This window comes from Ictalurus punctatus, chromosome 13 (genome assembly GCF_001660625.3).
Source record: "Ictalurus punctatus breed USDA103 chromosome 13, Coco_2.0, whole genome shotgun sequence".
NCBI lineage: Eukaryota > Metazoa > Chordata > Actinopteri > Siluriformes > Ictaluridae > Ictalurus > Ictalurus punctatus.
Window position 1 is genome coordinate 13,886,878 of NC_030428.2, and position 20,465 is coordinate 13,907,342.

A 20,465-nucleotide genomic window follows, 5' to 3' on the forward strand; every position below is an offset into this window, starting at 1 on the left:
ATTTGACCGGATTGCTTGAAACTTTTAATGATATTGTGCACTGTAGAAGGTGAAATTCTCAAAATCCTACTGATTTGTCTTTGAGGAATGTTGTTCTCAAAGTGTTGGATTATTCGCTGATGTATCTGTTGGCAGATTGTCTACCCATCCTTGCTCTTGAAGGACTATGTCTTTTTTGGAGGCTCCTTATATACTATGATTAGACGATTGCCTCACCTGTTTCTCATCACCTTCTTATTTCATCTTGTCACATCGATATTTTAGTGCTGCACAATTATGGCCAAAAAGATAATCACAATTATTTTGATCAGTATTGAGATCACAATTATTTGTCACGACTATTCATTGATTTTAGGGACTTTCACATTTAAATAAACAGACCACTGCTTTCACCTACATGTTGTGCTACATTCCTGATGATGTACAAATCTTTGCATGAAATTAGACTGGTGTTTAAAGTGCATCATCTCGTAGAAGCAAAATATAAAGAAAATTGTTCCCAAAATATAGGATAAGTGAAAATAAAAATGCCATCAACCAAATGAAAATATACAATCAAATATAAGAATATGCAACCAAATGAAAACAATTCAGGTGTATGCAGAAAAGGCAATAACAGTGTTTTGTCCATCAAGATAATTTCCACTAATGAACACAACTTTTATGAAGTTTGAAGCCTAAATACAATTGCCAGAAATAAACAGCTAACTGTAAGTTATAAACGAACTACAACACAGTCGCTTGACTTCAACGTAACCATCATCAAGCTTCCGATAACTTTTCCAAACTTGATTTAAAACATTTTCCATAATACGGATTTTCAATGTGGATCATCCAGGTTTTTTTGGGGAATTGTGCACAGCATACCTGAACCAGTTTATCCTCAAAGACTTTTCCTGTTCTGTGTGATGACGTTTAATGTCCCCGACAACGTCTGTAGTCCCATTTAGCAAGTTGTTAGTGTAATGATTTCCCCTCGCTCAAGTGCTGGAGCACGAAGCGAAGCTGGCAGCTTCGGCATACAAAATGACATCATCTCTTCGCTGCATTATGGTGACTGGCTGTAAGTTTAGGAAGCGCTTGATTTGATATGCAGTGGAGTTTTCTATGAACGTAGGATGAACTTTAAACGTCAACATCGCAGTCAATCATGTTCATGTACTAGTGGGCAGTCAAAATTGTAATCGAGATCGATATTAGATTAATTGTGCAGCCCTATGCTATTAGTCCTAATTCTCCCCTGTCCCAACTTTTTTGAGACGTGTTGCATGCATCAATTTCAAAATAAACGTTAACCTTCAAAAAACTATGCAGTTAATTAGGTAGAACATCAAATACCTTGTCTTTATATGTTTTTAGTTTAAATACAAGAAAAAGTACATTTATAAATCACTCCTCTTTGTTGTTATTACCATTTTCCATAATGTCCCAACTTTTTCAGAATAGGAGTTGTACATTTTATCTCATTTATACAACTGAGCTGTTAAGGGCCTTGCTCAAGGGCCCAGCAGTGGCAGCTTGGTGGTGCTGGGATTTGAATTTATAACCTTCTGATCAGAACTCCAACATATTAACCACTGAGCTACCACTTACCACTTCATTGTGGTTTCATCTACTGCTCTGAGAAATATTAATTATTGCAGCTAATATATTTTTAAATTGCCATGTTGTGAGGATTTTTGTTAACAGCAAATGTGCAGATATCAATATTCCTGTCTGTCTGTTTGTCTGTCTATCTGTCTGTCTATCTATCTGCTATAGTTATTTGTGTATCTATTTCTGATTAAAAATAGTTCTCCTTAATACTATGCTACTTTTCTGTCTCTTTAACTACTTTTCTATCTGCGGTACAAAAAAATATCTAACACATCTCCACTTTAGGAACTGGCCAAGAGGGAAGACTTGCATGGTCAGCTGAGCTGTATTCAGCTGCCAGTAGACTCAGGGGTATGTAGCACTCCTCCTGACGTGTAACCCACTGCGACTAATCAGGAGGTCCCCAGAGTGTGCACGGTGTCACTTGTGGTTGTTTGCATAGAAGCAGATTTGTCTTTAAAGTCCCTCTTCAGGTTCACTTGCTCGATGCCTGCAGGCAAAATTCAAACCTTTCAAAGCCTCTTTATTTTATCTGGCTTGGAGAGGATGTTTTTGTGGGCTTATGGAAAGCCACAGTGAAATCAGGCAAAGCCAGCCAGACTACTAAACAAAAGCAAATAAAAGGAATGGGAACTCACTCTAAATGGACTTGAAAATCACTCTGCACAAGATAGCTTAAAGTACTATCTTACATACTTGAGTGATATGCCCTTGGTTAATGTTCATTTAGTTTGTTATCATAGCTTACACTCCACGTCATCATTGGTAATACTACCAATTCTATTGGATGAACAGGACTCTAAGATTGGAGGTTTGGTAATTATGGAGGAAAAAAAAGCTCTTGATCCTGTTGAGGAGACTGTCTGTTCATTATTCTGGACATCATCGCTTTCATTTTTCCCTTACCATCTATGCAGCTGTGCTAGGTGACACATGCAGTCAGAGGTCATAATGAAAGGTTAGCATCGGATTCATATGTCTGTCGCTCAACATCATATCATCTATGTAAACAAATGCAAAGTCACCTTTCTCTAAAATAGTAGTCATTAACATATTGCAGGTCATGTGAAGATTGCCAATTATAATCAGTTGAGAAAGTTTAGTCTCTACTCTTGTGAACAACCCCATCCATACACACCCAGCTTTGAATGAAGGTGATAATATTCGCTACTAAAATTATTACCACTTTCATTAACCTAGGATGACACCAAAGCGGTGTTCAGTTGTTTAGGCATTTATAGGGAAGGATGCTGCCAATTGAGGTGACTGAGAAGATTAGTTAAAGCCCCAAAACCAGTGAACCCTGAAACATATCTCACCAGTCCTTCTGGTCTGTCTCTGCTGAGGAAGACCACATGGGACTGAATATTTAGATTGCCAAATCATGGATACACAGAGATCTGCCCTAGTAACTCCACTCAGCCAGCTCGAGGTGAAAAACTACACAGGGTGATGATGCTAACCTAAAGAGTAAAAGCACACACAGGCAAACAAAATTTGTGGGAAATGGTTTGCACTGCTACCTACGAACCTATCACAGCTGTGCTTATTGTGTTTTGTTCACCACCACACATAAAGCAAGATCTCTTTCTGAGTCTCAATTTTTAAAATTCAGAAATCTTTTGAAGTTCTTTTGTTTTTGCTCGTATTGTACTTGATGTTGTGCCCTCCCATCTTGACAAGTCCTGTTCAGTGTTCACCATGCTTTGTTTTAGCCATGGTGGGAAATAATTATTGTTTTATTGTCCAATAATCCCACTGGTTTCGGGCTTTTTCACACATCCATCAATCAGTTGTCACCTTTTGTTGCAAAAACAATTGCTCAAAAACGTGGAGTTTGGACTTGATTGTTTTAAAGTGAAACCAGTGGGAGGCACTGACATTAGTTAGAAAGGTTTGTCAGAATAGTTTTTACTCTTTCTCATACTCTTTCTCTTTTAATCTTTCTCCTCTCTCATTTTGAACATCATAGTGCTGTGAGTATGAAAATCATATACCAAAAGGGAATGCAAAAATAATTAGTTTGGCATCAGTTTCATGACCAAGAACTCCACAACTTAACTGGCTCATTCATTTGGGTGCCATTCTCCCAATCCAATTTGCTCCTTCTTTTCATGTTCGAAATCACCCAGATGGTCACCATATAAGATATGATAGGATATCTGCTTTTATTAATATATACAGATTAAAATTCCAGCTCACATCTTCAGCCTTACCTGAGATTAAGTTTTTTATTTTCTAGATTATACACTTTATTTATTAATTATTTGTTTAAACAAAAAACTTTTCCAACATGTTTGATTACTCTTTTAATTTTGTCATGTTACATTGATAGAATAACAATTTCATTGTTTTTATACAATGACAGGAGGAATGAAATGGAATGTGGATGAAGGACAGAGAGAGAGGGAGAAAGAGAGAGAGAGAGATTCTTAACTGGTGCTGCTGTTCTGACAAACCACCCAAGGCTGAAGTTTTGCACTAGACCACACTGAAACACTGGGTTTATGGTGACTGTAGAGGGAGGGGGATACAAGCGAAAATAAAGAGACACAAGCCTCTGATAAAAATAGCAGAGTTTATTTCTACAGTGCGATTATTGAATGTGTCTGTTCTACTAATGCTGTTCTTCCAGTGGGCCGGAAAAAAAGCCCCCGCACATATTCAACACCATGTGGATTCGTATTTACACAAATAAAGCAGATGGTCTAATCATGAGATCATCTTCTCAGAAATACATGTGAGTGATACATTTGAAAAATATTTAGACCTTGTATAAGCAAACAGCTAATTCAGTGATGACAGTGGTTTCAGAGTGGTGCTGCACTGCAGACTGAGACTGTCCATGCATGACTCTCACATGGATCACAGTTGCTCTCTGACCTTTAGGTGTGAGGGCTCCTGGGATTGGAAGGCCAGACCTGCACTGAACTTCATGTCCCTCTTGTCCTACACTAACACCTTTTCTCTTTCCACCTAAGGGGGATGGCTCCAAGTCAGGCTCGGAAGCAGATTTCTATACACAAACCATTGACGATGTGTGCAGAAGCAAAAAAGATGTGTCGGCTTCATCTGGTGAGATCTTTCCCTTGCGCAAACTTTCATGTTCTCTGTAATAATTGTTTTCCTATTAGTATTATTATTGAAAAAACACTGTGTGAGCTCAGATGTCTGACCTTATTTCCTCTCTTGTTATTTTCTGTGCTTTGCACCCTCCCTTTGCTAGGGGCTAAGGGCATGCTAAAACATTTATGTTAGAAAATGTACCTCATGTATTTTTCAGCTATCTGCCATGTCTTCCAGAGGAACCTGATGTTTACTGCGTATGTCCTATCTCTTTCTGTCACTCTTGATTGTAGTAGTACCCATCAATGGCCATATGGATCTGAAGGCCAGCATTACACCTCCTCTTATCACCCACACGGCTGCAACACCCATGCCTGTGCCCAAGATCTCAGGAGGAGATGACCTCGCTTTGGGATACGAGTCACGCAGGGGCAGCAATGTTTCTGTGGAGCCTGGCTGCCATGAAAAGACTCCGGTCAGTACCACGAAGCCTGGGGACAGGCCAAACTGAGTTTCATAAAGCCTGTCCAACCCCCACCCCCCCCCCCCTTTTTTTTCAGAACAGTAGGTGGTTCTTAACTTTGTAGGTTGTCAACCAAACAATAGAGCATTGTGTTAAACAGCTAAAAAGCAAAAAGCAAACATTTATTAGATGTATGGTTAAGCAAAATATGGTACACATAAAGCTGTAGATATTACATGTTTTGTCTGTCTTGGGCAAAATACTTGCAGTGAGGTAAGCTAAAAGTTACTCTACAAAACATGTAGTTTAACTTGCTGTTCTTTGGAGAATTGTTGTTATAATTCAAGCTACATGACAAAAGTAACCAAACTACATTAAAGCTACAGCGGAGTCTAAATATGTGTATACCCTTAAGATATAAGGATACAAAATTTAGACAAAAGTTTTCACATGTTCTTTAATTATAATAAACAGCAAAAATGATCAAATAGTGTATGTTATGCTATAATGACTATGTTTACATGGACAGCAATAATCTAATTATTGACATTATTCTGAATAAGACAATATTGTGATTAAGGTGTTTATATGAGTTGCTTTTAGAATACTCCTTTCATGTTCCTGTTTTACATGTTATAGAACATAGATCTATTAATGGCACACGTCATTACGTCCCCATGCCACGCCGTACGATGTTCCCTATAGAATTTCACGTATCGATATACAGTTTTGAGTGTTTCATTTTTCATTTTGCGAAAGCTTCAAGTGCAGTTAATTATTTGTCATTCAATGGCTGCAAATAGACGAATGCTTGAATCCATGGGCTGCGTCCGAAACCACATAATTACCTACTATATAGTAGCTGAGATACATGTATTTCTCCTACTATATAGTAGGCAATTACATGGTGTCGGATGCAGCCGTGCTGTCTTGTTTGCCGTAAAACAGTTGAGCACTGCTGTGTGTGTACGTGTCCTGTCGCAAAATGCCATGAAAACTCCCACACGACGTTAATAGTGTGATTAAGGTGTGTACATGTCTGTAATGCACGTCGATAATGTGACTAAAACAGGAATACTCCACATGTGTTAATTCGATTTGCGTTAACTTCGAGTATGACTTTAGTTGGATTAAGGTAATAAATAATCGTTGTTTACATGGTAGTTTCATAATCAGAGTATTGTCTTAATTGGGTTAATATTGGATTATTGTTGTCCATGTAAACGTACTGAGTATTGTGAAAAAGTATTTTGCCCCATCCTGATTTGATCTGTTTTTGTGTATATCTCATGCTAAATTGCTTCAGAAATTAAAACAAAATCTAAGATAATGCAAAGTCAACCTGAGTAAACACAAAATACAGTTTTTAAATGATAATATTATTTATTGAAGCAAAAATGTTATCCAATACAAACTGGGCCTGTGTGAAAATGTATTTGCCCCTGTAGTTACTAATTCCCCAAATCTATAAAACTGCATTCATAATGGTGTTCAGCTGGACGAGACACAACCAGGCCTGATTACTGCAAACCCTGTTCAATCAAATCAACACTTAAATAGAACATTTTCAACAGCATGAAGTTCGTTAAAAGGTCTTACCCAGTAACACACTATGCCATAAGTAAAAGAAATTCCAGAAATGATGAGGAAGGTGATTGAAATAGATCAGTCTGGGAATGCTTACAAAGCTATTCAACGGCTCTGGGACTCCAAAGAACCACAGTGAGAGCCGTTATCTCCAAATGGAAAAAACTCAGCACAGTAGTGAACCTTCCCAGTAGTGGCCGACCTTCCAAAATTCCTCTGAGCACAGCAACGACTCATCCAGGAAGTCACAAAAAAGTGAAGGACAACATGAAAGGACCTACAGGTTTCTCTTGCATCAATAAAGATCACTGTTCATGACTCCACTATCAGACATACACTGGGCAACAATGGCATCCATGGAATTGTGGCAAAGCAAAAACCGCTGCTAACCCAGAAGAACATTAAGGCTTGTCTGAATTTTGCCACACACTTTGATGATCCTCAAACCTTTTGGGAGAATGTTCTGTGGACTGATGAGTTGAAAGTGGAACTGTTTGGAAGACAGGGGTCCCGATACATCTGGCGTAAACCAACGCAGAATTCCACAAAAAGAACATTATACCTACGGTCAAGCATGGTGGTGGAAGTGTGATGATGTGTGGATGCTTTGCTGCTTCAGGGCCTGGGCACCTTACAATAATTGAGGGAAACATGAATTCTGTTCTCGACCAGAAAATCCTAAAGGAGAATATCAGTCTTCTGTCCATAAGTTGAAACTCAAGTGCAACTAGAATATGCAGTAAGGCAATGATCCAAAGCATAGGAGCAAGTCCTATTCCTAGAAGTAAGTGAAAGTCTGGTCTTGGAAGCATTTGGTTGCAGTTATTGCCCCTAAAGATGGCACAACCAGATTTTAAGTTTAAGGGGGCAATTAGTTTTTCACATTGCTGATAGGTGTTGGATCACTTTTTTGCTACAATGAAAAAAAAATGATAAAAAGTGTATTGTGTGTTTACTCAGCTTGCCTTTGTTTTATGTTGTATTTCATGTGAAGATCTAAAACTATCTAGTATGAGAGATACACAAAAACAGAATATTCTCTAATAACTCTTTTGCCCTTTTGCATCCTCTAAACAGCTGCAGCAGTAATATACAAATAGTAATCAAAGAAAACTGACTGACAAACAAATTTGTTATTGTGGTTTACTGCTTTTATTACTAAACACACAATTAAATAAATTGAGGCAGTTGTCCCTAAGCACTGACTGGATTAGAAGCAGCTCCATTGTATTGCTTTAAAAAAAAAGAACAATGCCTCAAACCACCTGCATAATTTGATGGATTTTGTATGTATATTATACATCCAAAAACCATGCATACAGTATATTCAGTTAATAAAATAGTTGATCCCCTACAAACTACTTTATTTAAAAAAGGAACAATAGTACTCCCTCGCTAGTTAAACTGATAGCTTTGTTAGTTCATCTTGTCAGAGGAATATCCAAAGTTCCTGCCAATTGCCCATATGCCCTTTATACGTCATTGCTGGCCAGTTGCTGCGGAGGTGGGTGGCACGTTGAGACTATTCTATTTCAGAGAATGACTTTTTCTCAACTTCCTGCCTCACCTCTCAATGTGCTTTTCTTACTTTCTAAAGGTTTTTTGAAGGAAGAATAAACCAGCCTTCAGTCAGTTTGAATATGATTTGATGACTCAACAGCAATATGGGCTGTGAAAGCAAACATGCGTGTCTTTCTGGTGGCAGAATTACTTTAACAAGGTTTTGTATAAAAGTCTAAATGTAAAGACCTTATCTGACAATATTGTGAAAGTTCCTCCTGCCATTCACCTTGCAGTCAAGTGTGCGGAGCTCCCCGCATGCCCCCTGGAGTTCCAGCAGCAGCTGGAACAGTCGACGCTCCAGCTGGAACAGTCTAGGCCGAGCACCGAGTTTGAAGAGGCAAAAGCAGCAGTCGGGTGAGCGACGCTCCTTGCTCTCCGGAGACGGCCACTCCAGCTCTGATGAGGATGGTGCTGGAGGGGGCAGTGGCAGAGGAAGGACGTTGGAAGGGGATAATGTTTCCCTCAGCAGGACAGATTCTTTTGGTCAAAGGCCACGGCATAGGCGTATGGAGTCTCTGGAGACACGCAGCTCCTTCGACCTGCCTCCAGACACGCTGCAGGTGCCGTACCTGCACAGATCAGCTAGCATCCACAGCACACGGCCACCAAATCTGATCAGCAATGGGAAGAGCTCACCCACGGGGGCCACAATGCAGCTCTCATTAGATGATCATCACAGTGAGGATGACAATGCTGATGAGGAGGGAAACTTGGTAAGAACAGCTGCAGTACTTATTTGCTGCATATTAATAATTGATATAGAGGAATTGCTGACTCTACAGGAAGAAAAGAGGTTTTTATCTCTTTAAGCATCTCTTTTTCTTCTTGTTTTTTTCCCCTTCTTTTTTTGCAGAGTCGACGAGCACGTCTGTACCGCTGGCTGGAGCATAAGCAGCCTGAATGGTGTAGGCAGAGAAACACCTGGTCTCTCTACCTGTTTCCTCCCGAGTCCAGGTGATCCTGCTTATTCTCCTGTCATATATGCTGTGTCTTCCATTTTTCACTAACAGCACACTCAAACTGTCCATTTAGTTGGTTTTGCCCTATTCTCAGGTGCGTTTTGGAGTAAGAACGCTTCTGGGGAAACTCTCAGAGCTTCAGTTTGAACTCACATGTATGCACAGACCACTGTTTTGGCCCTGCCTCTTCCCATCCTCACACTATGCTTTATAGAGTATTTGTTAGATGATAAAAAGAGGGGAGAAATCCCAGCTTCACATCATGCGTTCTGCCAGCACTTTACTAATTAAACATCAGTCGCACATCCTCCTTCTCCTGAAGTGTGCCCAAAAGGATGTGGATTCTCACCATGCTGCATATTCAGAAGCTGATCTCATCATCCTCTATACTAAGCAGCACCGCTTAGATGCATGTGTTTATGTCTAGAATGTGAATTCTTGCTTAAAAGGAGGCTAGGAATTATCTTGGTTACCTGTTTGGCAAGACAGAGCCATCTTCTGCCCTATATACATAACATTATAAAAGGAAGTCTAAGAAATGTGCTGCTTTGGATATTTCCTGTTAGGAGTCTGGAGCTCTCTCTCAAATACTGTACTTTGCATATGATTAGTGCTAGTGGGTTCATGCATATATGAAATATAGTGTGCTATTAATACCCAAATTATGTAATGTCAGAGAAAAATGAAGCATGGACCATTGGAGACATTTGCACTCATCAGTTGCAGTGTGTTCTACATAGCAGAAGTGAGCTTCTACATTTTAAAATGAAATGTCAGTTATATTTATTTCCTTTAGTTAGAATTTATTTAGAAACAGTGTTATTTGACAAAAAAAACCCAGGTGTTGCCTATACTGTACAAGGGAATAGTGTATAGATTATAATACTGTATACAGTGCATAGTATGCCATTTTAGACACGTGACCATCACAACCATATATGCTTTTCGATCATTTCATTATAGATTTAGTCCCCCTTTACTGTTATAATAACCACCACTCTTCTGGGAAGGCTTTCCAATAGATTTTGGAGAATGGCTATGGGGATTTGTCCATTCAGCCACAAGGGCATTAGTGCATCTCATGCAACTAGTGCATCTGAAATTTACATTGGGTTTGTTTTATGAAGCTGGATCAAGCTGGAATCTCAATTCCTTAAGTGTAGCACAGCATACTGTATATTATATGTGTGTGGTGGTCTGGGAAAACCCAGATGTCTTTGTGCCTGAATGCTGGCAAACAGACAAAAATTAGGTTTTGACCAAAATGTGTTATTTTTATTTATTTATTTTTTTTATGGGAAGCCATAAATATACCCTGTATGACAAAAAGTTTGTGGACACCTGACCAGTCACATTCATATGTACTAGTTAAACATTCCGGTACATAATTCATTCCCATTTTCTACTGTAACAGCCTCCACTCTGCTGGGAAAGCTTTCCACAAAATTTTAGAGCCTGGCTGTGGAGATTTGCCCATTCAGTCACAAGAGCATTAGCGAGGTCAGGCACTAATGTCGGGTTAGGAGACCTGGCATGTAGTCAGCATTCCAGTTCATCCCAAAGGTGTTCAATGGGGTTGAGGTCAAGGCTCTGTGCAGGACACTCGAGTTCTTCCACATAAGCCTTAGCAAACCATGTCTCCGTGGACCTTACATTGTGCACAGTGGCACTGTAATGCTGGGACAGGTTTGGGCATCTTAGTTCCACTGAAAGGAAATTGTAATGTTACACCATACAAAGACATTCTAGACAACTGTGTACTTCCAACTTTATGGCAGCAGTTTGGGGAAGAACCACATATGTGTGTAATGGTCAGGTGTCCACAAACATTTGGGCATAAAGTGTATTAAGGAAGAATACGGATTGAAGTAAAGTTGTAGCAGACAAGCTACTAGTCTGCTAAAACATGAGTTATGCATTGTAGTTTATGAAAAAAAAAAATCCAAGTTATAGTCATTTTCAGAAGGAATGTCCTGGAGCAACACATTCTTCTGCCATAATTTCAGACTCTAGATTCTTTTTTCTTTCTTTAATGTTCATGCGATTCAATAAGCAATCATACTTGCAAAAGCATAAACACAAAGCCTCTTGCAGTGATTTTCTAATGATTCTTAAGCATTCAGTATCTTGAAAGTGAGGCTAATATAATACAGTCTATGCTTGCCCTAAAATTGCATAATTATTGGATAATCTGTATTAATTCTTTCATGCCGTGTCTGTATTCTAAGCGCCTGACTTGATCATATCTTACAGGATTCGTGTGAGCTGCAATAAAATCATCACGCACAAGATGTTTGACCATGTGGTGCTTGTTATTATCTTCCTCAACTGCATCACCATTGCCATGGAGAGGCCCAAGATTGAGGCAAAGAGTCCTGTGAGTGCACATCAACACAAACATAGAGTCACATTTGATTAGAGGATCAGAAGATCGGTAAGGACGGTATTTAGTGATCTCATAGGAATAGTTAGTGCAGCTTGTTTCTAAGGCAAAGCTCAGTCACTGTATTGATAATAGATTCAGTTATCTGCAAGGCTAATAGTGCAAGAATATACAAGGATATGTTAACAGATAGGTAGATGATCTGGAAATCAGTTCATAATTTGCGTAATGTTTGAAAGACAAATGAAGAAGCCACACACCAAATCACACCCACAAATTAAAAACACATTTCACCGCATTTCAGCAATCGGAAGCATTAAATTGCACATGAATTGAATTTTGTATTTAATAGGTGCACCATTTGCTGTGGTTCAGCCTCATTAGAATGAACACATTCGGTAAATGAATGATTATGCAGGATTTAGAGGACGAGAATGTAAAAGGATTCTGTTTCTTCTTCTCGCCTCTTTTCAGTCCCAAATGAAAGATTAGCTCAGTTTAAGAGTTTATTCTTATTCGGAGTTTGACAGTTTAACAGCCCACACACCCAGCAGCAAAATAATACAGACGAAGGTAAAGGTCTCTGAAATTGCCAGCAAGAAGGGATTTCCTATAGATTGTGTTATCCTGATGTCACATCACATTAATCTCACTGTCAGGATGTCGGAAGGAGACGCCAAAATATTGCATGAAAAATTATCTTCTTGTATCTCCAGCAGTTACAGAGGCATTGGATGTTGTGACTCTTTGTTTGAGGTAGTTATGTAAAATTGTTATGTAATTAGTTCTTTTTAATCCTCTTCAAGTTCTTGACTCTATGAAAGATTTAGATTTAATTGGCTCATTTACAATGCAGTTATTTATGGAGCCCATTTTAGCCTTTGATGAAAATATATTTGCCAAGATTTGGCTTTGCTTCTGCATGCATGGCCCCATCTCACAGTAAGCATGGCATCTTCAGAATAGACAGCCTTGATATTTTTAATATTATTTTCATTCAAGTGTTTTTTCAGCAGGGGATAACCCCAACTGATGATGCTACCAGAGGGCCTATACATGCTCCCTATAAATAATGGCCAAATGAATAGCTTAAATAATAAAAAGCATGCACAGCCTTTACAGACACAATATATGTTTGTGTTAAAAACATGCACAGACAAATTAATCTGCCAAAACAGTGCTGAGGTGGCTCAGAGGCTTTTTCAATTCTGTTATTGTAAGGAAATTAAAACTCTTTAAACTTTTTATTATTATTATTATTATTGCATGTCAGTAACGTTACAAGTGTGAACCAATCTAATTTCTATAATAGTGCCTTGGAACTAAAAAGCTGTCGATGCATATGACATTGTAATGTAAACAATATTTCAGAGTGCATGCTTTAATATTCACAGAAATAATGGAGTTCTCAAAGGGTTAAGGTTGCGTTCATTCTTTTTTTTTAATGAAAATGAGAAAACAAGGAAACCACTTTTTTTTTTATATGTTTGTTTTACTTGGCAAACATTAAAATAGGATTTTTTTCACAAAATATATTTTTTTAAATATTGACTCTCTGCTTGTTTCATCACACAATGAAATACAAAAAAATGAAATATTCATGCGTCCAAATATGAGTACAAGTAGACTATTCTCTGGTGAAGATGTGTATTCTGGAAGCTTATTGTGTTTTGTGTTTTCATATAACACATGCTAAAAATCAGATCAACATATGCAGAAATATTTTTTGGTTATGTCAGGGGAATATAGAAAATTGAGAAGTGCCATCATTAACAGAAAAAAAAAAAAATATTCTTCCTCATATACTGTTTCCAGAAGGGATTACTTAATATTATGATATGTGGAAATCAACCTGTGTGCATGTGTAGGTTAGTAGGGGTGGACTTATATAATCTAAACTGGAATATCTCTTGCTTTCAAGTAATCACATTACTATATAGTATTGACATACACTATGTGATTAATGATAGCATATGTGGATGATATACAGAGGATACAGATTTGCATGCATTGCTATCTGTCTGTGAGTGAAGTGTGTGGGTTTGACTCGAGGGAGATCTGCTCAGAACATGAGCAGCAGGTTTCTAATAGACAGCTGATGGAGTAGGTACTAGTGTGAGTAAGCACAGATCACAGGGGGCCATTATGATAAATTTATCTGTTTCCTGTATTTTACCTTTTTTTTTTCTTTTCAAAGAAGCCCAGGGTAGGTGGCAAGTCATGCAGTACTGAAATGCATTTTTAACAGAGCTGTAGGCATTTAGAGTTCAGAAGCTTATGATTTGGACTAAAAGGACTTGTGAAAAGGCTTGAAATAGGAATTAATGCAAATGGACCATGTTCAGTCATTGTTGCAATGGTATTTATTTTCCTTCTTTGTCACACTCAGAATGGTGGAGGATTCTGAAGCTGTTGGCAAAAATGATCCAAAAGCTCTCGTTTTTTTTTTGTTGTTTTGTTTTGTTTTGTTGTTTTGTTCTTTTTTAGACACATTGTGAACCATGGGAGAGTCTGTTTTCTATCCTTTTTTTGGTATGTAATCTGGCTTTTACTTTTTGTACCTTTTGCCTCTGAGGCTTTCTGGATTGATTGCCTCTCTCTGAACCTGCATAGTAAAGCTGTAAAGTGTATAGAGAAAATAAAGGGAAAAAAATGTACACATCTATATCTTTGCTTATATGTCCATGAAGTAAATCATTTGTACAATTTGTATGTAGTTTTAGCGCCTTTATGTATATATCTTTATGATTTAGATTCTATATTTGGAGCCTGCACCCCTGCTGAATGTTTAATTAGATTTTATAGTGTGGCACTTGCCCAGGTATAAAGTTCATATTAAAGGTACTGACATAGCAACAAGGAAAGGTATCATTGAGTGTATCCACAATAGTAACAAAAACCTTTATAACATTCATTTTTCAAAATTGCTTGTTTTTTTTTATTGTAATAGGCAATGCCATCATTCATATGAACAAGAGTTTAATAAAATGACAAAAATGGAAAATATGACTCCTTCAAACCTGCATTTTATGGTATGACCACAAAGAGGCAGTAGTTTTCTCCAATGCCCTCTGGCTTAACGGCCATCTGTCATGCTTACAGCCACTTCCATCTCAGAATGAACTTTATTCTAGTTACTCGGGAAGGTGTTGCTCTCAAAGTACTTGGGATTTTGCACTTATGGTCAAATGGGTTAATCATACTGTATCTTTGAAATAATCTAGGCAACGTGAGCCAGTTCCTTCGCAAAGAATTTTCTGATTTTGGTCATGTATCCCTTCTTTCTCATGTTTCTGCATTTTGATTGGCTTTATCTGACTTTATCTGGTTGGATCACCTGAAATATCAGTTGGGAAACGTGATCGTAAATTAGCTGTGATAATCTTTTACAGCATTTAACAGGATGGTAAATATAAAGATGTGTGTTCCTGATCTTTGAATGTACTGTAACATGTTTTCTGCAGATACAGTAGATCCAAATTTTATTGAAATTTTCCAGCTCCATCTTGTTGTTAGGCTTAAAAGCATACAATTGCCAAATAATTGCAATAGTTTTCTTTTTAGCAGCCAGATCATGACCCCGGGTATCGTATCCTGACTGTTTTCCCACTTCATGCCCAGTTTTCCCAAGATAGGCTCAGAATCCACCGTGAACCTGACAAGAATAATATGCTTGCTGAAGATGAATAAATCATGACTAGTTAGTGCATTAATCAGTCAAGCCAGTGTCTCGATTGCACATAGGGGAATTTCATCTACTCTTAACACATACTCAAATATGCTTCAACTCAAAAATAATATTGCCGTTCAACATTGATAACAGTGTTAACATCGTGATAATAAAGTGTAACTGACATGCCTAATTGACATGTAGTCACAGACACTCTCTCTTTCTCCCTCTCTCTCTCACCTCACCTGTTCAATTTAATTGTATGAACTTTTTAACTTTAATCAGATACATTGCTCTCCATGCCTTACAACAGTCACAGCTCTATGACGAAGTCTCTGTAAAGTAACAGGTAGCTAACTGAGCATGTGGCATTAATACAACATATGAGGACATGTTTTTCATTTAGATATTAACAAATTCCATCAGACTCCACACCTGAGCCTCCTGTAAAAAGTGTGCTTTTCAGCAAGTGTGCCATGTCAGAACTTAATGTAAGAATGAATATATTGGGATGGTGTGGAGGTGTGGCGCAAATGGAATTGTAGTAAGATTTATTTAGTACCTTACTCTGTGCTTGTGCATATTGGAGAGAGCAGGGTTTCAACAGTTAGAAGCACTGACAGATAGAGCTAGGCTAGAGGTGAGTGACCAAGACTTTAAGGGATCCAGCAGTTAAGCCCCCTGGCATGGTCTTCCTCATTCATGACCTCGCAAAAGTACACATTACAGACCATGAATGAAATTAATGAAAACATGTGCACATGGCACAAATGCTGCAGATATGATGTCAGACCCTCTCTAACAGTATGGAGCTGACGCGCTCTGTGTAGATGCTGTAAAACGCAATCATGAGGACTGGAAGTGCAGCATAAATAAAGAGGAGAGATGGAAATGGCCTGTCGAAGTGCCGTTTTCTTTCCCTGACCCATGAGTTTAATAGCAAAGCACTCTCTCAAACTTTTGCATATGGTTTCCTTTATTATGGGCTTCAGGTCCAGAGCTAAGTTTGTGACAGCTATGATAAAAGAAAAAAACAAAACCTTTACCATCAATGTTTTCCATAGCCTGATTAGTAAATGTAAGTTTGAGCATTATTGTAAGCCAAGTAACAAGTGTGAATGCTACCTGAAGCAGTGCAGAGTATAGGCAGCATCTGATTATCAGCCAGCAATATGATCATGGAGCTAATTTTCAATGCCTTTATCCAGGGCAAAGCAGGGCTGGTAAAGGGCAAGGCAAAGAGACAGTATACACCTGACACAAGAGAAATTAGTGTAATGGCAGAGATTTATCTGTGGGTTCCTCTCAACTAGCTAAAAATGAGAGCCTTGCAATTAAAAGTTAACTTATTAATTGATGATGAAAACGAATTAAATGTTGTATGATGTCTGTTGTTGTGTGCAATCGATCACACCAACTTAAACTGATAAAGGCTCATCAATGTTAAGCATATTCTAGCAGGGTGATGATGATGAATTTATCAAATTTGATTAAGTCCTTTTTTCAAGTAGTAATTTCTTAATTTACTGGCATTAAGCAAAAAAAAAAAAAAAAAAAGTAGGCATTTCCACATAAGTGTTGAAATATAACCCATTTTATAATTGAATCTAGCAGCTTCAGGGTTCAGTGGCTAATCCTGCGGTCAGGTTACTGTCTGTGCTGTATTTATCCCTGTGTGTATGTGGGTTCTCACCCAGTGTACTCCACTGTCCTCTCACTGTCCAAAAAAACATGCTGGTAAGTTGTTTGACTACTTTAAATTGCCCCTAGGTCTGAGTGTGTGATACTCTGCAATAGACTGGGGTATCACTTCCGTCACAACAACTGTTCTGCTTGGCCAGGATAAAGCAACTACTATAGATGATAATCAGTGATTATTTTTGAAAAATACAATATCAAAAGATATACTTTTACTGTGATATGAAAGTCATTATACCACAGCACTGGTGAATTCTCAGATCTAATTGCTCAGAAAGTGTTGATTTAATATTCTCTTATAGCAGCTGGGACTGTAGTGTCAACTGTATTTCATATCACATGTTTATATCAATGTACTCACTCTAATACTTTAGCATTTCTCCACATAATTATAAAAGGATGAAAAATGTTATTTAACAAAGAAAAATGTATAATCATTGATATGGTGAAGATTTCTGTAAGGAGACATTTATTTAACATTTATGGAAAGAGACTGGGGTATGAACAGTCAGTAAATGTTTTGCCTCAGGAGAGTAATTAGAGGAATTAGCAAGTTAGAGTTTCTCAGTTACATGACATGCTGCAGTTTTTGTCTTATCAACTTCAAGAGAAAAAAAAAGAGCCTGCTGAGGGAACGACTGTTTATAGCTGCAATAACGTAAATGACAACGGGAAATGGGGTGCGTGGTGGCTTAATGATAGCACGCTTACCTCGTCCCTTTTGGGGGTTTGAATCCCGCCTCTGCTCTGTGTTTGCTGAGTTTGCATGTTCTCCCTGGTTTCCTCCCCAGTCCACAGATATGCACTGTCCTGTAGGCTGATTGGTAGTTCCAAATCCAGGGTGTTCCCCACCTTGTGTCCTGAGTTCCCTGGTAGGCTACAGACTCCCCTGTGACACTATGTAGCATAAGCAGTATGGAAAATTGATGGATAACAGAACTTACTTGTCTTGTGGACATTGCACAAAAGTAAATGTAAATATACAAATGTAAATATGTGGAATAAAAAATAATCATTGGCAAATTAAAAGTGGAGTGGAGGAATAAAACACTTTTGGATATGACATTGTTGCAAAATCAAAATTAGCTTTGGGATGGTAATGGCATCACACCATCCAATAATTGATTATTTTTCTATAATGTCATGGTCTCTCATGTTTATTCTTTACTTGTACAGTGGTAAAGGATTTAAAATTTTATCATTCAATTCTACAAAGAGCTTTTTAGATCTGAGGGAGCTGTAGTATGGTCTTGGCATCAGAGGGGATTGTCAGCAACAGAAAGTAAATATTCACAGAACTGGCTAAGAGTGTTATTTGAGAGTTTTTGGCAGTTGCAGTTGTTTTTTAAAGAGTTTACTTTTCACAGATTTGCTAATAACTACACTGTGCATTTCCATTTTTAACCTGTTTGATTCATGCCCTGCAAAGTTGCAAATTGGAACTGATTTCTTTGGGGTAGGAATACTATGGTCCTCATTACCTACTAAGGTAAATGGGTAATGTACCCATTGAATGTGATAAACAGTTTCTCATGTACTGCCTGTATGTTTGTGTGTGTGTTTGTGTGTGTCTGTGAGATGTTAATGCATTTGGAGTACTCTACGCGTGGGCAGAGTCACAGCGCCATAGCTAACTTCACAGGAGGCATCTCTAATATGCGATGTGGCTCACATGCTCACACACATAAACAGTGAGCACTGCATTATGTGTGATACTGCAATGACTAAGCCGTCTCTTTCTTTCCTCGTCTTGCTCTCTCCACAGGAGCGTATATTCCTGACGGTGTCCAACTACATCTTCACAGCCATCTTCGTGACTGAAATGACAATAAAGGTAGGAGGTAACACTGGCATTTGCTTGGGTGTTGGCTTGTTGGTCATCTCTGATAGGGGGGTGGGGTTCTAAGCCCTGCCTGACAAAAAATAATGCTCAATGCATTTCTGCTTTAGATCAGCATGGCCAGGCCAGACCCACTCATGACATTCATAGATACTTGGACAAAGGTTGAAAGAGTGTTCCCCCTCTGACAGCTTCAGCTTCCCTCAAATAGCCAAATTTAAAAATTCCAACAGACTCAAGATAAGGCAGCCGTTAAGTCCACCTTTAAGATGTGCCTTCAACTCTCAGTGCTACGTTTGTTAGTACTACGCAGAAAGGATTGTCTGCCAGATATTCAAATGACTAGCATTGAAATGGATGAACATGCTGAGACCTCTCAAGAGAAGCCAGAAAAGTTCACAGGTGTCATTCAGTGAGGTCTAGGTATTCTATTTTGAGAGCTGCTATATGCCAGGTCACACCCACTCAAGTGATTTCAAATGAAAATCATGCTACAGAATAATTGTACTCACTGGAGGTTAATTAACAATGCCTTACAAAAAGTGTCTAGGGCAAAGAGTGAGAGAGACAGGAGGGGTGCTGCAGGGGTGCGGCTCTGTGTGCCTGACGTGCCTTTGTTCAGGTGCGGGTTTGATCGCGTCGATATTTGATATATTCATTTGCAGTGCGTTAGGAGCCTTCGCATTTCTCCTGGGGAAGGCTTTTTTGGGAGATGATCCTATTTTTTGTCTGGATTTGTTTACTTCTGCTGCTGTGAGCTCATCTTAGAACGTATTGTGCCATTAAGTTACTGCACAGGCTCAGCTTATAACTGCCATTGTAGTACAGCAAAGATCCTAAGAGAAACTAAGAAGCATGTCTTTTAAATATGCACTTAAAACACGAGATTATGGTTAAGTTTCTGCCAAAATACACAATACCGTTTGTCAGGCGGCAGAGAAGGCGAGAGTTGCAGGTTAAGAATCTTTATTCTTAAACAGGCAAACAAATCTAAAACATGAGGCAGAATCAAAGTCAGAATTTAGGCAAAAGTCTGGCGATGTGCAAACAGAGTTAACTGGGCAAAAGACAAAGACATAAACCAAACAACCAGAAACGTAGTTGTGACCACGAACACTTGAGCCGAATAACGGTTTGATCTCACAGGTACAATCAGGGTTGGGAGGGTTACTTTAAAAATGTATTCCGTTAGTGTTACAAATTACTTCATAAAAAATGTCATCAGTAATGTCATCCAAGTACCACAATATGAAAGTAATGTAATCTGATTACTTTTGGATTACTTCAAGGTCACATATATAAATAAAGTCAAGAGAAAAGCAATATGATCTAAAATACTTTTATTTAGAGCTTATTTTAGCGCTTAAACATGTACAGTGTTTGGATTTGTTTTTATAAACATAAATAAATAAATTAATGAATAAAAGATCACTGTCTCTGATGCGGGTAACATTACATCAAAAGTTAGGGTGCCCATATTCTGGTTTTCCAAAGACAACACTTTTTTTTCATGTCTTAATGCGTTCAAAATAGTGTTACTATGAATGCAGATTTGAATACACTATTAGCACTATTAGCATCACATAAATATATATAAATTCCTACATTCTTTTGCATGTCCATGGAATAAAATAAATATC

The 20,465-nt window shown here is 38.2% G+C and overlaps 1 protein-coding gene across 4 annotated transcripts in view; it reads left to right on the top strand.

The window, feature by feature from the left end:
* The window catches only part of cacna1g (calcium channel, voltage-dependent, T type, alpha 1G subunit), a 126,276-nt gene that overhangs the window by 53,493 nt on the left and 52,318 nt on the right, over nt 1–20,465 (top strand). For 3 of the 4 annotated variants that reach the window (XM_053685392.1, XM_053685391.1, XM_053685389.1), the window contains exons 13-18: nt 4,578–4,671; nt 4,956–5,137; nt 8,509–8,988; nt 9,129–9,229; nt 11,488–11,611; nt 18,751–18,819. In XM_053685392.1, the coding sequence (XP_053541367.1) occupies nt 4,578–4,671; nt 4,956–5,137; nt 8,509–8,988; nt 9,129–9,229; nt 11,488–11,611; nt 18,751–18,819 (1,050 nt within the window). The remainder of the gene's footprint in view (nt 1–4,577; nt 4,672–4,955; nt 5,138–8,508; nt 8,989–9,128; nt 9,230–11,487; nt 11,612–18,750; nt 18,820–20,465) is intronic. The other variant, XM_053685390.1, reaches the window with a different exon arrangement.